Raw genomic sequence first — 18,234 nt, 5'->3', positions numbered from 1 at the left:
GCATTGGGTGACACAATAATGGTGATCTCTGGGGGCGGGAAGGGGTGTCACATGAGCAAAGACAGCATTGGGTGACCCAATAATGGTAATCTCTGGGGGCCGGAAAGGTTGTCACATGATCAAAGACATCATTGTTTGACCCAATAATGGTGATCTCTGGGGGCGGGAAGGGGTGTCACATGATCAGAGACAGCATTGGGTGACACAATAATGGTGATCTCTGGGGGTGGGAAGGGGTGTCACATGATCAAAGACATCATTGTTTGACCCAATAATGGTGATCTCTGGGGGCGGGAAAAGGTGTCACATGATCAGAGACATTAGTTGGTCTCCTGTTGCTTTTTGGGTGGGGAGGTTGATGGTTGAAGCGGCCTTGAAGATAATGGCACACACACACACACGAGAGAGGGCAGCCACCCAGGAACGAGTCTGTAAATTGTAGAATGTGATGCAAGAAGGTTAAATTACTCCCCAGTGGTGGGAAGCGGCAAATGGATTGTAAGAAACCAAAATAAGTTACAAATGATTGCATCTTCCACTTAGAGCAACCAGTGTCCGTAAAAGGAAGGACAAGCTAATATGAGAACCAAGCAGAGAAGATAATGACCTCTATGGTGGACCTTCCAGGATGGTCTTCTCGGAGGAGTCGGTCTCCAGTGTTCTGGATCTCCTTTATCTTCTTCTCCTTCAGTTCCAGCTCACGCATCAATCCCTGAAGAGTGGAAAACACAGTATGGCAATGAGTGAGGAGTTCTACGCACCATCCAATGATCTACTTCTGTCATCCTAAATTCATGGACAATCGTGTCCCCTCCACCATCCACAGAAGTTCTACAACCTTGAACCTAACTAAAGAGGAGCGTCTACGCCACACGTCCGTTTAAGATTCCACCAGACTGGAAACCAACCTAATGGAGCTCAATAATATGTATATATTTATAATATTAAACCAGTGTGATTGGCTACCCCCCCCCCCCCCCCCCAAACAAATGGGCAATAAGATGCTAATAATTTTGAATATATGAAAAATGTTGGTTACTTTTAGGGAAATGTATGCAGCTTGGAACTGGACCACTCAAAATTACCAGCTTCGTGCTGCTTGATTGGGCCAGTTCCAACCTGACAAAAAACCTGCATAACATCAGCAACAACTTAGCATTTCATAGACAATTTCTAATTTCAAAATTGTGGAACTTTGCATGCATGGAGAGTTGGCATCAAAGCTCATCTCTAAATCTGATGCTCATGCCATAAACTCCCCCCATTCCACAAGTGGACTCCCGGGGTTCTATGTCTGATCTTTATGGAACGTTCTTCACCCCATATTCTTCTTTGTCTGACCCTATGGAGATTCTCACCATCTCCGTGTACCTAATGCTATTGGCTACAGCTCTGCACCACACTAATATTGATTTCTACTATGCCAACATCTCAAGCACTGGACAAACCCGGATCTTACAGAGGCTACACCAATGGTCTTATACCATACATAGTGGATAAAAAAAACCCAAAAAATTTGCATAGCACTTTTCTCCTGTTGCACTCAAAGCGCTTGCACGGTAGCCATTAAGGGTGTACTAAGTAGGCAATAGGAGTGTTAGGGAGTCTTGTCCAAGGACGCCTTACTAATTAGGTGCTGGCTTACTGAATAGGAAGAGCCGAGACTCGAACCCTGGTCTCCTATGTCAAGAGGCGGTTCCCCAAACCAGAACACTATCCAGCCACTGGATAAGACAAAGAAATCCCTGCTCCGAAATGCATTAAACCGCAAGAAAACGCAACTCACCGAGTAGTTGTCCTTCTTGCTGGTCATGTTGGTGTTACGCTCACTCCAGTCAAAGTTGACTTCCTCCTCTTCTTTGTCGTTCAGCCACATCAGCTCTTTGGTAGCAGCTGCCACAAATCCATTGAGACTCTCCAGGTTACGAAGTCTTGACTTGGAAGAGTTCTGAGAACACAAATGTAAAGATACAGAAATTACCATAGGAAATACCCAAAAAATCTCTATGTAATATCCTAAACCAGGAACATGGAGAATGACAGACATCATGCCAACCATGAACATGGAGAATGACAGTTACACATCATGCCATCCACGATCATCGAGAATTACAGGTACACATTATGCCAACCATGAACATCGAGAATGACAGACATCGTGCCAGACCTTCACAGCTCAACAATGGAGGACTCTTACCAGCAGCTTTGCGTACTGCAAGTCCAGTTTCCCCAGATACTCCTGGTAACCTCCTCGGCCACCGGACATCTGAACCTGGGAAGAGATACAAGAGCTTATTCATAGGATCATACAATGCTAAAGAACATCTATGAGAAACCGTAAAGCTGAAATGATACATTCTAATCTCCAGAAACCAGTTATGGTGTCCTCCTCAGGCTGGTATAGCTCTGCATCACCAACCCCAGCCAGAAATAACTATCCCATCACCTGCCTATATGAACTAACCGTGTGGGCAACACCATGGCACTCGAGACTTAGAAAACTTAATGGCCAATTAATTTACATATGAACACTGTACATACTGAGATCTGGATAAGATCGGTTTATGAGTGAATATTACAAACTATGTGGCCAATAAACTGAAATGAAAGTAAGGTGCAGGTAGAGGACACCGTTGGTCAAAGGTTCAGAGGTTAGGTTTATGTATCATTTATAAGGATGATGTTCTGGTTCAGCATAGGGGAGGCATTACGTTAAAGTATTAGGCTGTATAGGGATCAAAATTAGGTGAGAAGTTGAAGTTATTTGGAGGAATTTAAATCTAGAGGCTATCTTTCTTCAAGGGCAATGGCTAAGTCTATGGTTAGGCTGCAGGAGGGTTGGGGGTCCTGGAAGATCAGTAAAAATAGTTAGCAGCAGAAATCTCTATGGATGATACCCAGTGTTCAAATAAAAGAGTTGTACAGGATTACCAACAACTGCCACCCAATAGACTTCTTTAGATAAATCCAGACCATGTGTGCATAAATCCAGACCATGTGTGCAGATCCATTCATGACCCAGATGGACCTTAGGAAATCGGTCCTGGATGTGTACCAGACACTTACTTCATCAGCCCGCGCCCTTTCAATCTTGGCTCGGAACTCGTTGATGGACTGATGGAGACCTCGGTGGCTTCCCAGCTGAGACTCCACGCTGGGCAGGTCAGCTCCCCACTCGGCAGTATTAAGACGTTTCTGGTTCTCCTCCACCCAGGCGAGAAGATCTTGGAGGTATCGCAAGGTGACATCATCCATGCTAGAAGACTGGGAGACGTGGGTAACTTGGGTGATGACCTGAGTGGCACCAGACTTAAGGCGCAGGTTGTACTCTGTGCGGATGGCAACCAGGCGCTCGTGGAGGCGGTAAACTCTGTTGGGGAAGAAGAGGAGATCGTTTACAACCAATGACCAATGAAAGCCATTATTGTTACTAAGGTAACAACATGGAGTCTGTTAGTTAAAGATGAAGGCTGGAGACATATTAACTGCAACATACATCAAAATGACCATACAAATAACTGGACACCGGTAGAATACCTGCGGTACATCTGCTCTCCCTGCGGGTGGCGCCCATCTTTAAGAGCTTGCACATCATTGAAGAGGACACGGATCATGGCATCGGCCTTATCCAGATCTCGCTCGATGTCTGCGGCCCGTTGCGGGGGCTTCCCAGAGTTCAGCAGGCGGATATTCTGCAGAAAGACAAACATGCCATATTGTAAAAAGACATCAACCTTCTGACCACCGAGCACAAATAGCTTGTGGCTGTAACCAAAGAGAGAAGATAAAACACCAAGAATATTATCTGAGAGGGAAACTGAACTGAGAGGAATATGGGGGCTGCCATATTTCTTTCTTAATTACCAGCACAATTTACAACTGGGAAGGAACAGGAAGTAAGGAAAATGCTCACTGGAGCAGGAAGTGAGGGGAATGCTCAGAGGAAGTGAGGGGAATGCTCAGAGGAAGTGAGGGGAATGCTCAGAGGAAGTGAGGGGAATGCTCACAGGAAGTGAGGGGACTGCTCACAGGAAGTGAGGGGACTGCTCACAGGAAGTGAGGGGACTGCTCACAGGAAGTGAGGGGACTGCTCACAGGAGCAGGAAGTGAGGGGACTGCTCACAGGAGCAGGAAGTGAGCGACTGCTCACAGGAACAGGAAGTGAGTGACTGCTCACAGGAACAGGAAGTGAGGGACTGCTCACCAGCAGGGAATCTTACCCTTCTTTCAGAAGAAAAAAAAAAAAAAAAAAATAGAGCTGCACTTTACTGATGAATTGGTTGACTTCAGAACAAAGTTGGTGAATCTGTTGGTTCTCTTGCTACTGGCCTGGGGGATATGAAGGTCGAGTACGACATCCCCGCCTCAAGGAATTACGGGACTACCCCCCCTCCGATGCCCAGTGTCCCCCCATATCAGAGGTTGAGGATATGGACAGTATATGGATGGAGAGGGGACAGCGACACAAACACTCACCGTCTGGAGTAACGCATCCGCCTGGTTCAGCTGCTCCTCACACAATCCCGACTCCATCTGCAGCTTGCTGACAATCCGCTGCAAACGTTCCAACCTGCCCAGGAGAGATGGAGACACACGATTAACGTCTTCATTGGATGTGTGGGGGGGTCGGGACAGACACACGGCACAGGCATCAATTGTGATATAATAAAAGGATAACAACTGCACAACAGCTAGCGCTCTACTGTCAGTATATGATACGCTGCACAATTATAACACACACACCCTTCTGCATTCAGACGCAGAAATATCCATACTAGGAATACTCCCAATCTCAGCAAGTCAAGTATGGAACAGATGCAGAATATTCAGAACAATACAACATATGTAAAGAGAGATAAGCAGCATCAGGTGACTGTATACACTGAGGCTATTCTCTGCTATATAAAGCTGCAGGTAGCCTATATCACACCTCAGCTATAAGTCACAAGAAAGTGCTTCGTAATAAAACACAAAGGACCACTATCGCGAAAGACGTCAAAATTAAAATACATGTAAACACATACAAATAAGAAGTACATTACTTCCAGAGTAAAATGAGCCATAAATTACCTCTCTCCTATGTTGCTGTCACTTACAGTAGGTAGTAAAAATAAGACAGAACTGACAGGTTTTCGACTAGCCCACGTCCTCATAGGGTATTCTCAGAGTTTTGTTTATTTTCTAAAGCACTTAGTGAAGGGCAGTTGTGCTGACCAACTGCCAAAAAAGTGTGCAGGGAACAGGGAAGCTGGCCAGCATCATTGTATAAATCCTTTTCAATGAATGTCTTTATAAAGAATAAGAGCCTTGCTGATAATGCCCCATGAAGAGATGGACTAGTCCAAAACCTGTCGGTTCTGTCAGATTTCTACTACCTACTGTAAGTGACGGCAACATAGGAGAAAAGTCATTTATGGCTCATTTTATTCAGGAAAAAAAATACTTATTTGTATGTGTTACCATGTATTTTAAATTTTGCAATTTTCTACAATAGTGGTCCTTTAATAATATGCAAATAATGGAGCAATATTTGGCTGCGATTCAAAGTGTCACAAGATAGTGACTGCTGCACATGAAGAGGGTTGATTTATTTTTAAAGGTACAAGCTCCGGGGGCGAACCCTCATCCTCGCTTCCAACCAGACGATTCTGGCACACGTATTAGAAAAAAAAAAAAGAGTAATTCAGCCGCCAGCAATAGCTGGTGCCCAAATTATGGGTCTACGAGTTGCTATAGCTCAGAGGGAGAATAGTATAGATGTATATACCGAAAGAGGTTCGTGGCAGGTGGATGTACATTTGTACTAAAACTGCTTTAGACGTCCGTGGCGTATGGCTGCGAAAACACAAACTTCTATAGATGTATGCAGCAATCTAAGGTTTAAAACAAAATGTCAGCTCCCACATTCCCCCCTAAGGTTACGTCTGAAGTTTCTACGGGTCCGTATAATGGTGAAGAATGATCAATAATGTCAGAACATCGCAGCCCCTTCTTCATTATAAATAATGAATGACATGTTCTAATTCCTGAAAGTGGAGCTATGGATGGTTTATGAACTTTGAATAAAGTGGGGGAAGTGCGGCTGGTAGATTTTATTGCCGTCTGTTACCCACATGTGGTGCTAAACCCGAAGCTCTGTGACCAGAATGAGAAGGTTTCTCTGGCGTCCCACTATGAGGTCCGACATAGAGCGATCAGAAGCTGAGACTCCTCCCCCAATCACCAGAGGGAGCGCGTCGCGGTCAGCGTGGCAGACCCGTGCAGCGAGGGAAACGTTTGTAATGCTAGGTACACAGCAGAACATTTTCTGCCAGATTTACCTGCAAGATCGATTATTTCCAACATGTCCGATCGGAATTTCGATCGATTTTTTTCTGAATTTCTTTTTTGTAATCATTTTGCCGATTGATTTTACAATCGATTTTCAATCAGTTCAATCGATTGAAAAAATGATAAAAAAAAAAAATAAAAAAAATCGAAATTCAGATCAGGCATGTTGTAAATAATCGATCTGTCAGGTAAATCTGGCAGAAAATTGTATGGTGTGTACCTAGCATTAGATGCAATCGGCAGCGCGGTGTTCTGTATCCGCGTCTTATACCGGCCTCACCCTTATTGATACACAAGATAAACTTCAACAAATAAGAGGAACACAGAAGAAATGGAACCTGCCAACAATTTTATAGCGGAGACTGTAGACATTAAAGGTGCATACACATCCAATTAACATTGTCCAATCACCTCCATGCAGTATGCGGGCCAACAGATTTTTAATACTATGACCGATCGTGTAGCTAAACGCTCAAACTACATGGAGGTGGTAAAATTGGCCAATCAATAGGATGTGTGTATCAGGCTTTACACTGTATCTAGAGAGTACAGACAAATACTGTACCAGCAGAGACGGCATGCAGCTACCAATCACTGAATATGCACCCCCCCAAGCTGCAGCTATGCTGTATTTGCAGCTGTGCAGAAAGTCCCAGTATACGTGCAGGGGACACAATGCAGAGATTGCAGCCAGTTACACTATAGCTGTACGAGTAGCAGACACGTCCTCTGGTTGAGTGACATAAAAGGCGAATACTGTGCAAGCCCCTCCCCCCGTGCAGAAGTTCTCACCTATCCGCAGGACGCCGTGCCTCCAGTCATTGCTCCTGCTCCTCACGCCACAGATGTGCAGAGTGCAGAGCCAGCAGCAGCAGCTGTCCCTCCTCCGTCCGGCCCGCCCGCCTTCCCTGGAACCAATTACCGCATGACTCACCCAACTTCACTCTCTAAACTAAAACTTTCCCCCATCCCCTCTCATAACTGTCTCCATGATGCCTGTAAACCGAGGGCTAGATAAACGATTACTCCTTCATCGAGATAATTAGCTTAGCTTATAACAGCTAACTTCTATCTACAATGAAAAGGCACATTAGCGCGGTAATAGACAGTCCGTGTCCGATTACACGGCAGTCTGTGCTGTTCAGAACTCTCCGCTCTGTTCTTCTCGCCTCTCTCTGCCAGTTGCCGGACGGGTTTGCCAGCATTGAGGTGAGTCATAGAGGAAGTTTCCCGCCTCGGTCACTATACCGTACACAACGTCATAAAAAGCTGAAACGAGACCCCGTCTCCAACACAAACACTGGTTACTACAGGCTGAGGTGTGCGGAAATCTCGGCTTTTCAGGCAGCGGTATTCAGAGCCACCAGAAATAACCATCCCTCGCATCTGCAGAGTCATTTCATGTGGTCTTCCCTTCCTGAATAGTCATTCAAGTGCCAAACCTCAAACTGTTCTACTGCCGACGTCCTGAGCTACTCAGAACTCGGAGGAGGGTCCCTCACGTCTCCAGACCCCGCACCAAAATCACGTGCTGAGCTATTCAGACCTCAGAGGAGGACTCCTTCACATGTCTCCAGACCTCCACACCAAAATCATGTGCAGAGCTACTCAGACCTCAGAAGAGATTCCCTCATATCGCATGTCTCCAGACCTCCACACCAAAATCATGTGCAGAGCTACACAGACCTCAGAGGAGTTTCCCTCACATGTCTCCAGACCTCCACACCAAAGTCATGTGTAGAGCTTTCTCAGACCCCAGAGGAAACCCTCGCATGATGTCGCCAGACCTCAGGGGAGATTACCTCACACATCTCCAGATCTCCTATGCTGAGCTACTAAGACCTCAGAGTAGACTCCCTCAAGTGTCTCCAGACCTCCACACCAAAATCATATGCTGAACTACTCAGACCTCAGAGTAGACTCCCTCAAGTATCTCCAGACCACACCAAAATCATGTGCTGAGCTACTCAGACCTCAGAGGAGATTCCCTCACATGTCTCCAGATCTCCACACCAAAGTCAGGTGTAGAGCTACTCAGACCTCAGAGGAGATTCCCTCACATGACTCCAGACCTCCACACCAAAGTCATGTGTAGAGCTACTCAGACCTCAGGGGAGACCCTCACATGTCTCCAGACCCTAGAGGAGTTTCCCTCACACGTCCCCAGATCTCCTATGCTGAGCTACTCAGACCTCAGAGGAGACTCTCTCACATGTCTCCAGACCTCAGAGGAGACTCCCTCACATGTCTCCAGACCTCAGAGGAGACTCCCTCACATGTTTCCACATCTCCACACCAAACTCATGTGCAGAGCTTCTCAGACCCCAGAGGAGATTTCCTCACATGTCTCCGGACCTCAGAGGAGACTGCCTCACATGTCTCCAGAGCTCAGAGGAGACTGCCTCACATGTCTCCAGACCTCAGAGGACAGAGGAGACTGCCTCACATATCTCCGGATCTCAGGGGAGACTCCCTCACATGTCTCCAGACCTCAGAGGAGACTCCCTCACATGTCTCCAGACCTGAGGAGACTCCCTCACATGTCTCCAGACCTGAGGAGACTCCCTCACATGTCTCCGGATCTCAGGGGAGACTCCCTCACATGTCTCCGGATCTCAGGGGAGACTCCCTCACATGTCTCCGGATCTCAGGGGAGACTCCCTCACATGTCTCCGGATCTCAGGGGAGACTCCCTCACATGTCTCCGGATCTCAGGGGAGACTCCCTCACATGTCTCCAGACCTCAGAGGAGACTGCCTCAAATGTCTCCAGACCTCAGAGGAGACTCCCTCACATGTCTCCAGACCTGAGGAGACTCCCTCACGTCTCCAGACCTCAGAGGAGACTCCCTCACATGTCTCCGGATCTCAGGGGAGACTCCCTCACATGTCTCCGGATCTCAGGGGAGACTCCCTCACATGTCTCCGGATCTCAGGGGAGACTGCCTCACATGTCTCCAGACCTCAGCGGAGACTCCCTCACATGTCTCCAGACCTCAGGGGAGACTCTCTCACATGTCTCCAGACCTCCTGTGGCCTCACATGTCTCCAGACCTCAGCGGAGACTCCCTCACATGTCTCCAGACCTCAGGGGAGACTCTCTCACATGTCTCCAGACCTCCTGTGCTGAGCTACTGAGACTTCAGAGGAGATTCCCTCACGTCTCCAGATCTCTGCACCCAAATTTGACCGCCATGCACACAGCAACCCAAATAGTGTAGACGGGGTCTAACTGCAGACAGAAGCCTATTGTTAGTGTTGGACGCTCCTCAAGTAAACAGCTCTGACCTATGAGAGGTATCTGCAGTGGCCTCACTGTCATCTGTAGCCCCTGACTCTGAAACGGGCGCTGTGCTGTGACATGTTAAGAGCCAGAAGAACACAAGACTGGCTCCATCTTCCCCGGAAATGCGAAACACAAAGCAGCACTTCAAATAAAGTCTTCTACAAACCAAAGTCAAGAAGCTGAAACGTACCCGGCATTCCATTGATAAATCCAGTCTATACAGTCACCATTCTACATGAATCCTGGAATAACCAGTATAATAACCACAAGTATGATGAGCTTAATGACAATATCAAAGCAAATATGACATAATTACTGCACAGTTTAAAGATAAAATAAGTTTAATATCAGCAAGATTTAGAGGACTAGGAAGACAATGCAGTGTAGAAGTGGCCATGATGACATTCTGTGTATATTAATATATCTAAATCCAAACTTGGCACACAGAGTGAAAACAAGTCAAACGAGTCCACAGAGCAATAACGTGGCCATCCCGACATGAAAGGGAAGGGGGGGGGGGGGGGGGGGAGAAGAGGGTAGCGGTAGAAGCACCCGGCGCCATCTTGCCATTAAACTTTATTAAAGGATAACCCCCAACTGACATGTGACATGATGAGATAGACATGTGTATGTACAGTGCCTAGCACACAAATACCTATGATGTGTTCCTTTTTTTCTTTCTCTGCCTGAAAGAGTTAAATATCAGGTATGTAAGTGGCTGACACAATCCTGACTCAGACAGGAAGTGACTACAGTGTGACCCTCACTGATAAGAAATTCCCCTTTTTGACCTCTTTCTTGCTCTCAGAAGCCATTTTCTGCTAGGAAAGTGTTTTATAGTTGGAATTTCTTATCAGTGAGGGTCACACTGTAGTCACTTCCTGTCTGAGTCAGGACTGAGTCAGCCACTTACATTCCTGATATTTAACTCTTTCAGGCAGAAAAATAAAAAAAGGAACACAGCATAGTTATCTGTGTGCTAGGCACTCTACATACCCATGTCTATCTCATTATGACACATTTCAGTTGGGGTATCCTTTAAGTAAGTAAATAAGTTCTCATAAAGGTGGCCACGAATGATACAATTTGCTGAACGATCGATTACGAACGATTCTTGATATGAACGATCGTAAATGATTGTTTGGGACCACTGATGGACAAAGATCTCCTAACCAATCGGATAATATTTACCATTATTTTATTGTTGCCTACCCTGACTATATTTGCACTTGAACACTCCCTTTAACGATGCCAAACCCTAACTGACCCTCAGCACCACAATCTCCGCTGATATAAGCTGCTAAAAGCTCCCTCTGCCAATATCTGTGCCATCTGATTACAATAATTAACAATTGGCACAAAGTCTGCATGCAAGTTAGAATAATTAGCATCTCATTAGAGGGCGGTCCTGTCCACACAACTGGCACGCTAAAAAAAAACAAAAAAAACCTGATAGTAAAGCAAGAATGCGATTACCTCTCCAGCTCTATCCGCAACAGCTTCTCCCTCTCCAGGATGGACACGTGTAACTTGCCCCACTCCTTCTCCACATCCAGGGGGTGATATCCCGGGGGCACCTTCAGCTGGCCGGCCTTCACAGCACCCTGCGGGAGGAAGACAGGCGAGAGCGTCAGCAAGGGGAGAGCGACAACGCAATCCTCTGAGTAGCCAGCAGAGGGCGCTCCACTCACCTCCAGAGACTGGTAGTGCAGCTTGGACTGGTTCTTGTCCGCCTCCTTGCTGGGGAGATCCGCCTCCTTAAACTTCAGGAACTGGCGCCACAAAATCTAGAAGAGGAAAGAGTGTGTGAAAATGGCGGGAAACGGGTGTCACAACTGAGGAAGTGTGTGGAAATGGCGGCTGTTTCACCTGAGAGAGAATCAGTGTGAGTGACTGAGGAAGGTGGAAAATCCACAGCAAGTAGCTGCCAAACCGTGTAGACCAAATCATAATGTGGCCATACACGATTCAACCAAATCACCAGATTAAAAAAAAAAAATAGAAATGTCTGAATGGTCAATAAAACTTTCTTTCGATAAACAAATTCTGTAGAACACTCAACAATGTGCTTGCTTGGGAATATAGGAAAATTAAAATTGCTTAATGTGTAAATTTTTTTTCTTTTTAACCACGTCAGGACGAAAGCAATTTTCACATATCAGTGCTGCTCCCATTTATTCACTAACAACCTTATTACTACTTATCACACCTAAATGATTTACCTTATATATTGGGGGGGGGGGGGGGGGGGGGGGGGGTTCAGGACAAATTAGGCTTTTAGTGTGTGATAATTTTGTTTAGTAATTACCTTATTTTCTATGCATTTTAAAAGAAAATTAGGGAAAAGTAGAATAAACACACCAGCTCCATTTACATCCATTATAGCTTTACATTACACAGTGCTAACTGTAAATTAACCCCACAAATTATTTGCTTATCCATCCTGGTCATTACAACAACATTTAGATTATGGTTCTAGTACAATGTATGATGACAATATTGTAATTGGAAATAAAGGTGTATTTTTTCTGTTTTCTCGTTGTACACCATCGATGATTAGAAGTCCTTATTTGCAAAAATAACTGTAATATACCCTCATGGCATATTTAAAAAGCCAAGTTCCTAAAGCAACAATATACTTTTTTTTCTTTTATATTCTGTCACTTTGTTTTCAATTTTACAAGCCTTTTATTTTGCTACAGAATATGCAAAAATGTAATTGCTTTCGATGCAGCTTGTGACTAAAAAGAATACACAAGACATGGGCCTCAACCCTAAAACGCTCTAAACTCTATTCTACTACTAACCACAGATAAAATGTTACCACATATGCCTCTTGCAGTTTTGCTAAAACTTTCCCAAGTTTGATAATTTTGAAAATGACTTTTCATGTTTTCATTGAGTTTGTCCATACCTATTTTTTATGTGACGTGGGTCCAAGCAAGACACACCGAATGTATTCTACAACTAGTCTCGGTTAAAATGATACCACAAGTGCCTTATTTAGTAACAAACTGATGGTGCACTCTCCACAAATACACTGGACGTTTATAATACGCCCTGTTGTCATTAAAGGGAACCTTAACTGAGAGGGATATGGATGTTTCCTTTTTAACAATACCAGTCATCGAAGGCACGGAGGTCACCAGAGTATCAAGTGTTCGGTTCCTGGGCACTACCATCACCAAAGACTTGAGATGGAGGGAAAACACCACTAAATGCCAAAAGAAGGCACAGCAACGGCTGTTCTTGCTAAGACAACTAAGGAAGTTTGGTATGCCGCAGGAACTGTTATCAAGCTTCTACACGGCCACCATCGAGTCAATCCTATGCTCATCCATCATCGTCTGGCATGGGGGAGCCACCACGAGTGACAAGTACAGACTACAAAGAGTAATAAATGCTGCAGAAAGAATAATCGGTACACCACTGCCACCTTTGGACCTCCTCCATGCATCCAGGCTGAGGACAAGGGCAAATAGGATCACGCAAGATCCCCTCCACCCAGGCGGTCGCTTCTTCAACCGCATGCGCTCTGACCACCGTTACAGAGCTATTTCCACCAAGACCTCCAGACACAGGAACTCCTTTTTCCCCCAAGCAGTGCGCCTTCTGAACTCGTGCCCTGAACACAGCAAAGCCAAATAGCAGGACTGTCACCCAGGCCTGGTGCGGTTCTTCATTCCATGTTCTTTTGCACCTAGGCCTTACTAACTCATTAGCAGGACTAGCGGCTACGCACCTATCCTATCTGTCTTCACTGCATAGCGTACTTGCACTACATGTTTTCAATGCCTATATCTGTTTTCAATGTTTTCTGTTTTGTGTATTGCACCACTATGTTTTAATGTTGTTCTTGCACTATGCTCTATACCGATGTGTACCACAAACAATTCCGAGTGTGGCAACTGCTGCACTTGGCGAATAAATATGATTCTGATTCTGAGTTGCCCGGCAGTCCTGCTGATCTCTTTGGCTGCAGTAGTGTCTGAATCACACACCTGAAACAAGCACGCAGCTAATCCAGTCTGACTTCAGTCAGAGCACCTGATCTACTGCATGCTTGTTCAGGGACTGTGGCTAAAAGTATTAGAGACACAGAATCAGCAGGAGAGTCAGGCAACAAAAAAATTCATATCCTTCTCAGTTTCGGTTCCCTTTAAGTGGTTAAAAAACTGAAGACTGGAGTTTCTATGGACCCCCAGCAACCAATGAGGATTAATCAGTCATTCTGTGTCTTGCATTACAGAAGATTAAACGAACAATACGATTGGCTGATAAGGGGTTTTAGTTTTGTGTGTTTTCAGTGTGCAGAGAAAACAATGTGCGCCTCCAACAACCGCACGTCACGCAGATCCAATCTGCAATCGTCTTGTGATATGGGAGTTGTCGTTCCATCAGATCACAGGATAGACTTCTGTGACCGCAGCTATCTGACCGTCACACGGCTGCCCGCTAACCCTTCCTGTGCCAGAGAATGGCATCGCTCCGTACCCCTCACCCCAGCAGTAACCCTTCCAGTGCCGGAGAATGGCATCCCTCCGTACCCCTCACCCCAGCAGTAACCCTTCCAGTGCCAGAGAATGGCATCCCTCCGTACCCCTCACCCCAGCAGTAACCCTTCCAGTGCCGGAGAATGGCATCCCTCCGTACCCCTCCCCCCAGCAGTAACCCTTCCAGTGCCGGAGAATGGCATCCCTCCGTACCCCTCGCCCCAGCAGTAACCCCTTTAGTGCCACAGACCTCCACATACCCCCAAGTCTTCCTCCAGGAATAACCCCTTCTCTGCCAGACTGCTGTACCCCATAACCCCTTTCTGTCTGGTCTCCTCCCACCACCTGTAACCCTTTCCCCACCTACCTCAATCTCTTCGTAGCTGGCTGGGAATCTCTTCTCCTCGAAGATGACGGTGTAGTGTCTGATCCACTGCAGCAGCATGGTGACCCGCTCGTAGTATTCCTGCCACCGCAGCTCCAGCTCCTGGCAAGAAACACAAATCAGGATTACCGGCAATCAGGCTTCACCACCGTGCTTCACAGTGATCTCAGTGCCACACATTTCAGACACTAGGGGACTGATGGGGAGGAGCTTCGGCATTATGCTGATTTCAGACACGCCCTCAGAGCTCTGGATACAGATAGGGTGATACTCACATTGGCTCTGACTCCATCGGCGACGTCGGGGACTCTGGGCATGGCGTCGTACAGGGAGGACACGTAGGTGATGATGGACTTCTCATCGGGCTGAGGGACATCCACATCTGAGGAGACAACAAACAGGTCACCAATTACCACCCAGAGGAGGAGAGTCTGGCAACAGCAACGTCACAGGAGGCGGGGCACGTCCTGCTGTACAACCGAACTTCACAGTTCAAGTAATACTTTCACCGGATATGATAAGAGTTCCCAGAAGGCATTGCAAGGTCTGAGGCAAGTGGGATGAAACTTCATATTAACTGAGAAAATAAATCTAAGTCATCCAATAAGAAATGACTTATTTGCTCACCTTTCCTGTTGCTTTTAGTGTTCACTGCCACATTTAGGAGAAATGTGATATAAAAAAAAAGAAAATGACATTTCTGCTGGTTTCCATCTTTACTGTTTCCCTGTGACGTCAACAGTGACATCACTTCTGCCCTTTTTTATTTCCAACCCAGTTTAAGCTTGTCACTGCTTACTGCCCCTCCCACAGCAATCAACGCCTAGACAATAGGCTTACATCACAGTGTAAACTCTTCGAAGGGAGGGGGAATTCAATTACCTTCTGGTCATAGTGTCCTTATCTTATCTGAAATATGAGGTTTTCTATTATTTGCATGCTGAGATAAGCTTGTTAGGGCCCTTTTCCACTAGGGCGTTTGCGACTGCTTAATCGCAAAACCGCAAACCGCTAGTGATTTTAAAATCGCTACGGTTTGCCTTTTAACATAGGAATCGCGGTAGGTAATTTCCACTACCGCGATTCGTTTTTTACTTGATCGCGATCGCGCCGCGGAGCGACTTTTGCCGCGATTTTGCTATGCAGTGCATAGTATAGCAAAATCGCGGCCGCGAACGTCGGGGAATCGCCGGTAATTGCGATTCAGCAATCGCTAGCGTTCAGCGTGAACGCTAGCGACTGCAAGTGGAAAAGGGCCCTTACTGTAGCTAAACAGAAAAACTTCCCACAATCCCACTGGCACTGCACAGTTCCTGCAGTCAGGCAATGGCGCCAATCCAAGTAAAAAAATGAAAAAAATTGGGGGACATCTAGGGACATAGTTTAGAAAAAGAAAAGGGGCTCACGTACATTTTTGTTATTGTTATTTTTTGATTTTTTTTTTTAATTTTGGATGTTACAACCCCCTTTTATTCATTTTACAAGAGGATGAATTTGGCAAAAGACTGAGGATGTCCTACAGGGGAAGCAGAGGCAAGAATTCTAGCCCTTCTGGACTCCGCCTATACCGGATATAAACCACTCCTAGGCAGAGCAAGGCTTCACTTCCTGCAGAATCTTCTCTTCCTGGGGACACGTGACAACTCAGGATCTGCACCTCCCACCATGGCAATGCCCGGTATAAACCTATACTGAGCAGAGACTCACCCTCGGGGTCCAGCAGTCTGGTGACCCCCAGATCCCTCTCGGCCACGGTGAAGGCCTGATCGAGGTTCACCAGGTTGGTCTGTCGGTACACCCTGTTCATATCGATCAGCATGGGTCTGCAGAGGAAAGGACAAACATGATTGGTCGGTGTGGGCAACACATCTTCACAACAATGAATACATAAATTGAGAGATAAACACCCGAATGTCAACAAGCAATAATAGAGAGCAACTGCCTCAACAGTCACGCAAAGTGTTGTCCTCGTGACTGGTGGACAATGATCCCCGGACCTTTGGTCAGCCAGTCATGTGATGGTCAGCCGGTCATGTGATGGTCAGCCGGTCATGTGTGTCTGACTTGTCACAGGTATGGTGGTGAACAGGCAGCTGGAAATTGCCGAGGACGACGAGAGAAAAATCTCTGAATTGGTGCAGAAATGTTACATTTAATTTAACCAAAATCAGAATTTTTTTATGCTACTTTTTATGCATAATAAATTCAAAATGGCTTCCTAATAAATGTCCTGAAGAAAACTGTGCCTGACTTTCAACAAGTAAAAACCCCACAACAAAAATGGCGTCACGCCCCACTTTCCCTGGCTGTCACACACCACCGCCTGGCTGTCACGCCCCACTTCCCTGGCTGTCACACACCACCGCCTGGCTGTCACGCCCCACTTTCCCTGGCTGTCACACACCACCGCCTGGCTGTCACGCCCCACTTTCCCTGGCTGTCACACCCCACCGCCTGGCAGTCACGCCCCACTTTCCCTGGCTGTCACACACCACCGCCTGGCTGTCACGCCCCACCTTCCCTGGCTGTCACACCCCACCGCCTGGCAGTCACGCCCCACTTTCCCTGGCTGTCACACACCACCGCCTGGCAGTCACGCCCCACTTTCCCTGGCTGTCACACACCACCGCCTGGCAGTCACGCCCCACTTTCCCTGGCTGTCACACCCCACCGCCTGGCTGTCACGCCCCACTTTCCCTGGCTGTCACGCCCCACTTTCCCTGGCTGTCACGCCCCACTTTCCCTGGCTGTCACGCCCCACTTTCCCTGGCTGTCACACACCACCGCCTGGCTGTCACGCCCCACTTTCCCTGGCTGTCACACCCCACCGCCTGGCAGTCACGCCCCACTTTCCCTGGCTGTCACACACCACCGCCTGGCTGTCACGCCCCACCTTCCCTGGCTGTCACACCCCACCGCCTGGCAGTCACGCCCCACTTTCCCTGGCTGTCACACACCACCGCCTGGCAGTCACGCCCCACTTTCCCTGGCTGTCACACACCACCGCCTGGCAGTCACGCCCCACTTTCCCTGGCTGTCACACCCCACCCCCTGGCTGTCACGCCCCACTTTCCCTGGCTGTCACGCCCCACTTTCCCTGGCTGTCACGCCCCACTTTCCCTGGCTGTCACGCCCCACTTTCCCTGGCTGTCACACCCCACCGCCTGGCTGTCACGCCCCACTTTCCCTGGCTGTCACGCCCCACTTTCCCTGGCTGTCACGCCCCACTTTCCCTGGCTGTCACGCCCCACTTTCCCTGGCTGTCACGCTGGACTTTAGTGATCTCTTATCAAAACCTACAACAAGCCAGAGACGTCCGGCCATGGATCTCCTGATCAGCACTAGGAGGTGCCCAGTAACCCCGCCACACAACTTCAGTCTCCGGGAAGAACTCTGAGGGGGGCGTGGCCTAATTATGGCTGACAGGAGGATTCTGGGAAATCCCGCCACAAACAACACGTCACAGTGGTAGGGTGATTCCATATCCTGTAGCTGCTGATGGTTATAGATAGAGAGGCATTATGGACGCTGCAGGAATCTGTTACGCAGCAAAGTTCTGCTTCAGAGGGGATTTAAATAAACGGCTTCAGGGGACTGTTGTTGTTGCCTTATAAGGTAATCGTGACAGCATATAACTTGTAGCGCGGAGGCTGCTGCACCTAGAACAGGTAGAGATCGCTATCTGGCCACGCGCTCATCTCCTGCAGGCGCGGTGTGTCATACGGTGTCCGCTTACATATA

At 47.3% G+C, this 18,234-nt stretch overlaps 1 protein-coding gene across 12 annotated transcripts in view; it reads right to left on the bottom strand.

Annotated features, from left to right (window-relative positions):
- The window catches only part of PLEC (plectin), a 367,871-nt gene that overhangs the window by 43,022 nt on the left and 306,615 nt on the right, over window positions 1–18,234 (bottom strand). For all 12 annotated transcript variants that reach the window (XM_068238141.1, XM_068238140.1, XM_068238142.1 and 9 more), the window contains 11 exons: window positions 16,201–16,316; window positions 14,769–14,875; window positions 14,476–14,595; window positions 11,307–11,402; window positions 11,092–11,219; window positions 4,477–4,570; window positions 3,538–3,692; window positions 3,067–3,370; window positions 2,198–2,272; window positions 1,787–1,948; window positions 608–712 (listed from right to left, as the gene is read on the bottom strand). In XM_068238141.1, the coding sequence (XP_068094242.1) occupies window positions 608–712; window positions 1,787–1,948; window positions 2,198–2,272; window positions 3,067–3,370; window positions 3,538–3,692; window positions 4,477–4,570; window positions 11,092–11,219; window positions 11,307–11,402; window positions 14,476–14,595; window positions 14,769–14,875; window positions 16,201–16,316 (1,462 nt within the window). The remainder of the gene's footprint in view (window positions 1–607; window positions 713–1,786; window positions 1,949–2,197; window positions 2,273–3,066; window positions 3,371–3,537; window positions 3,693–4,476; window positions 4,571–11,091; window positions 11,220–11,306; window positions 11,403–14,475; window positions 14,596–14,768; window positions 14,876–16,200; window positions 16,317–18,234) is intronic.

Source organism: Hyperolius riggenbachi, chromosome 5 (genome assembly GCF_040937935.1).
Source record: "Hyperolius riggenbachi isolate aHypRig1 chromosome 5, aHypRig1.pri, whole genome shotgun sequence".
In the NCBI taxonomy this organism is placed as follows: domain Eukaryota; kingdom Metazoa; phylum Chordata; class Amphibia; order Anura; family Hyperoliidae; genus Hyperolius; species Hyperolius riggenbachi.
The sequence above is the reverse complement of the archived record's forward strand: the minus strand, read 5'-3'. Positions and strand labels throughout refer to the sequence as shown.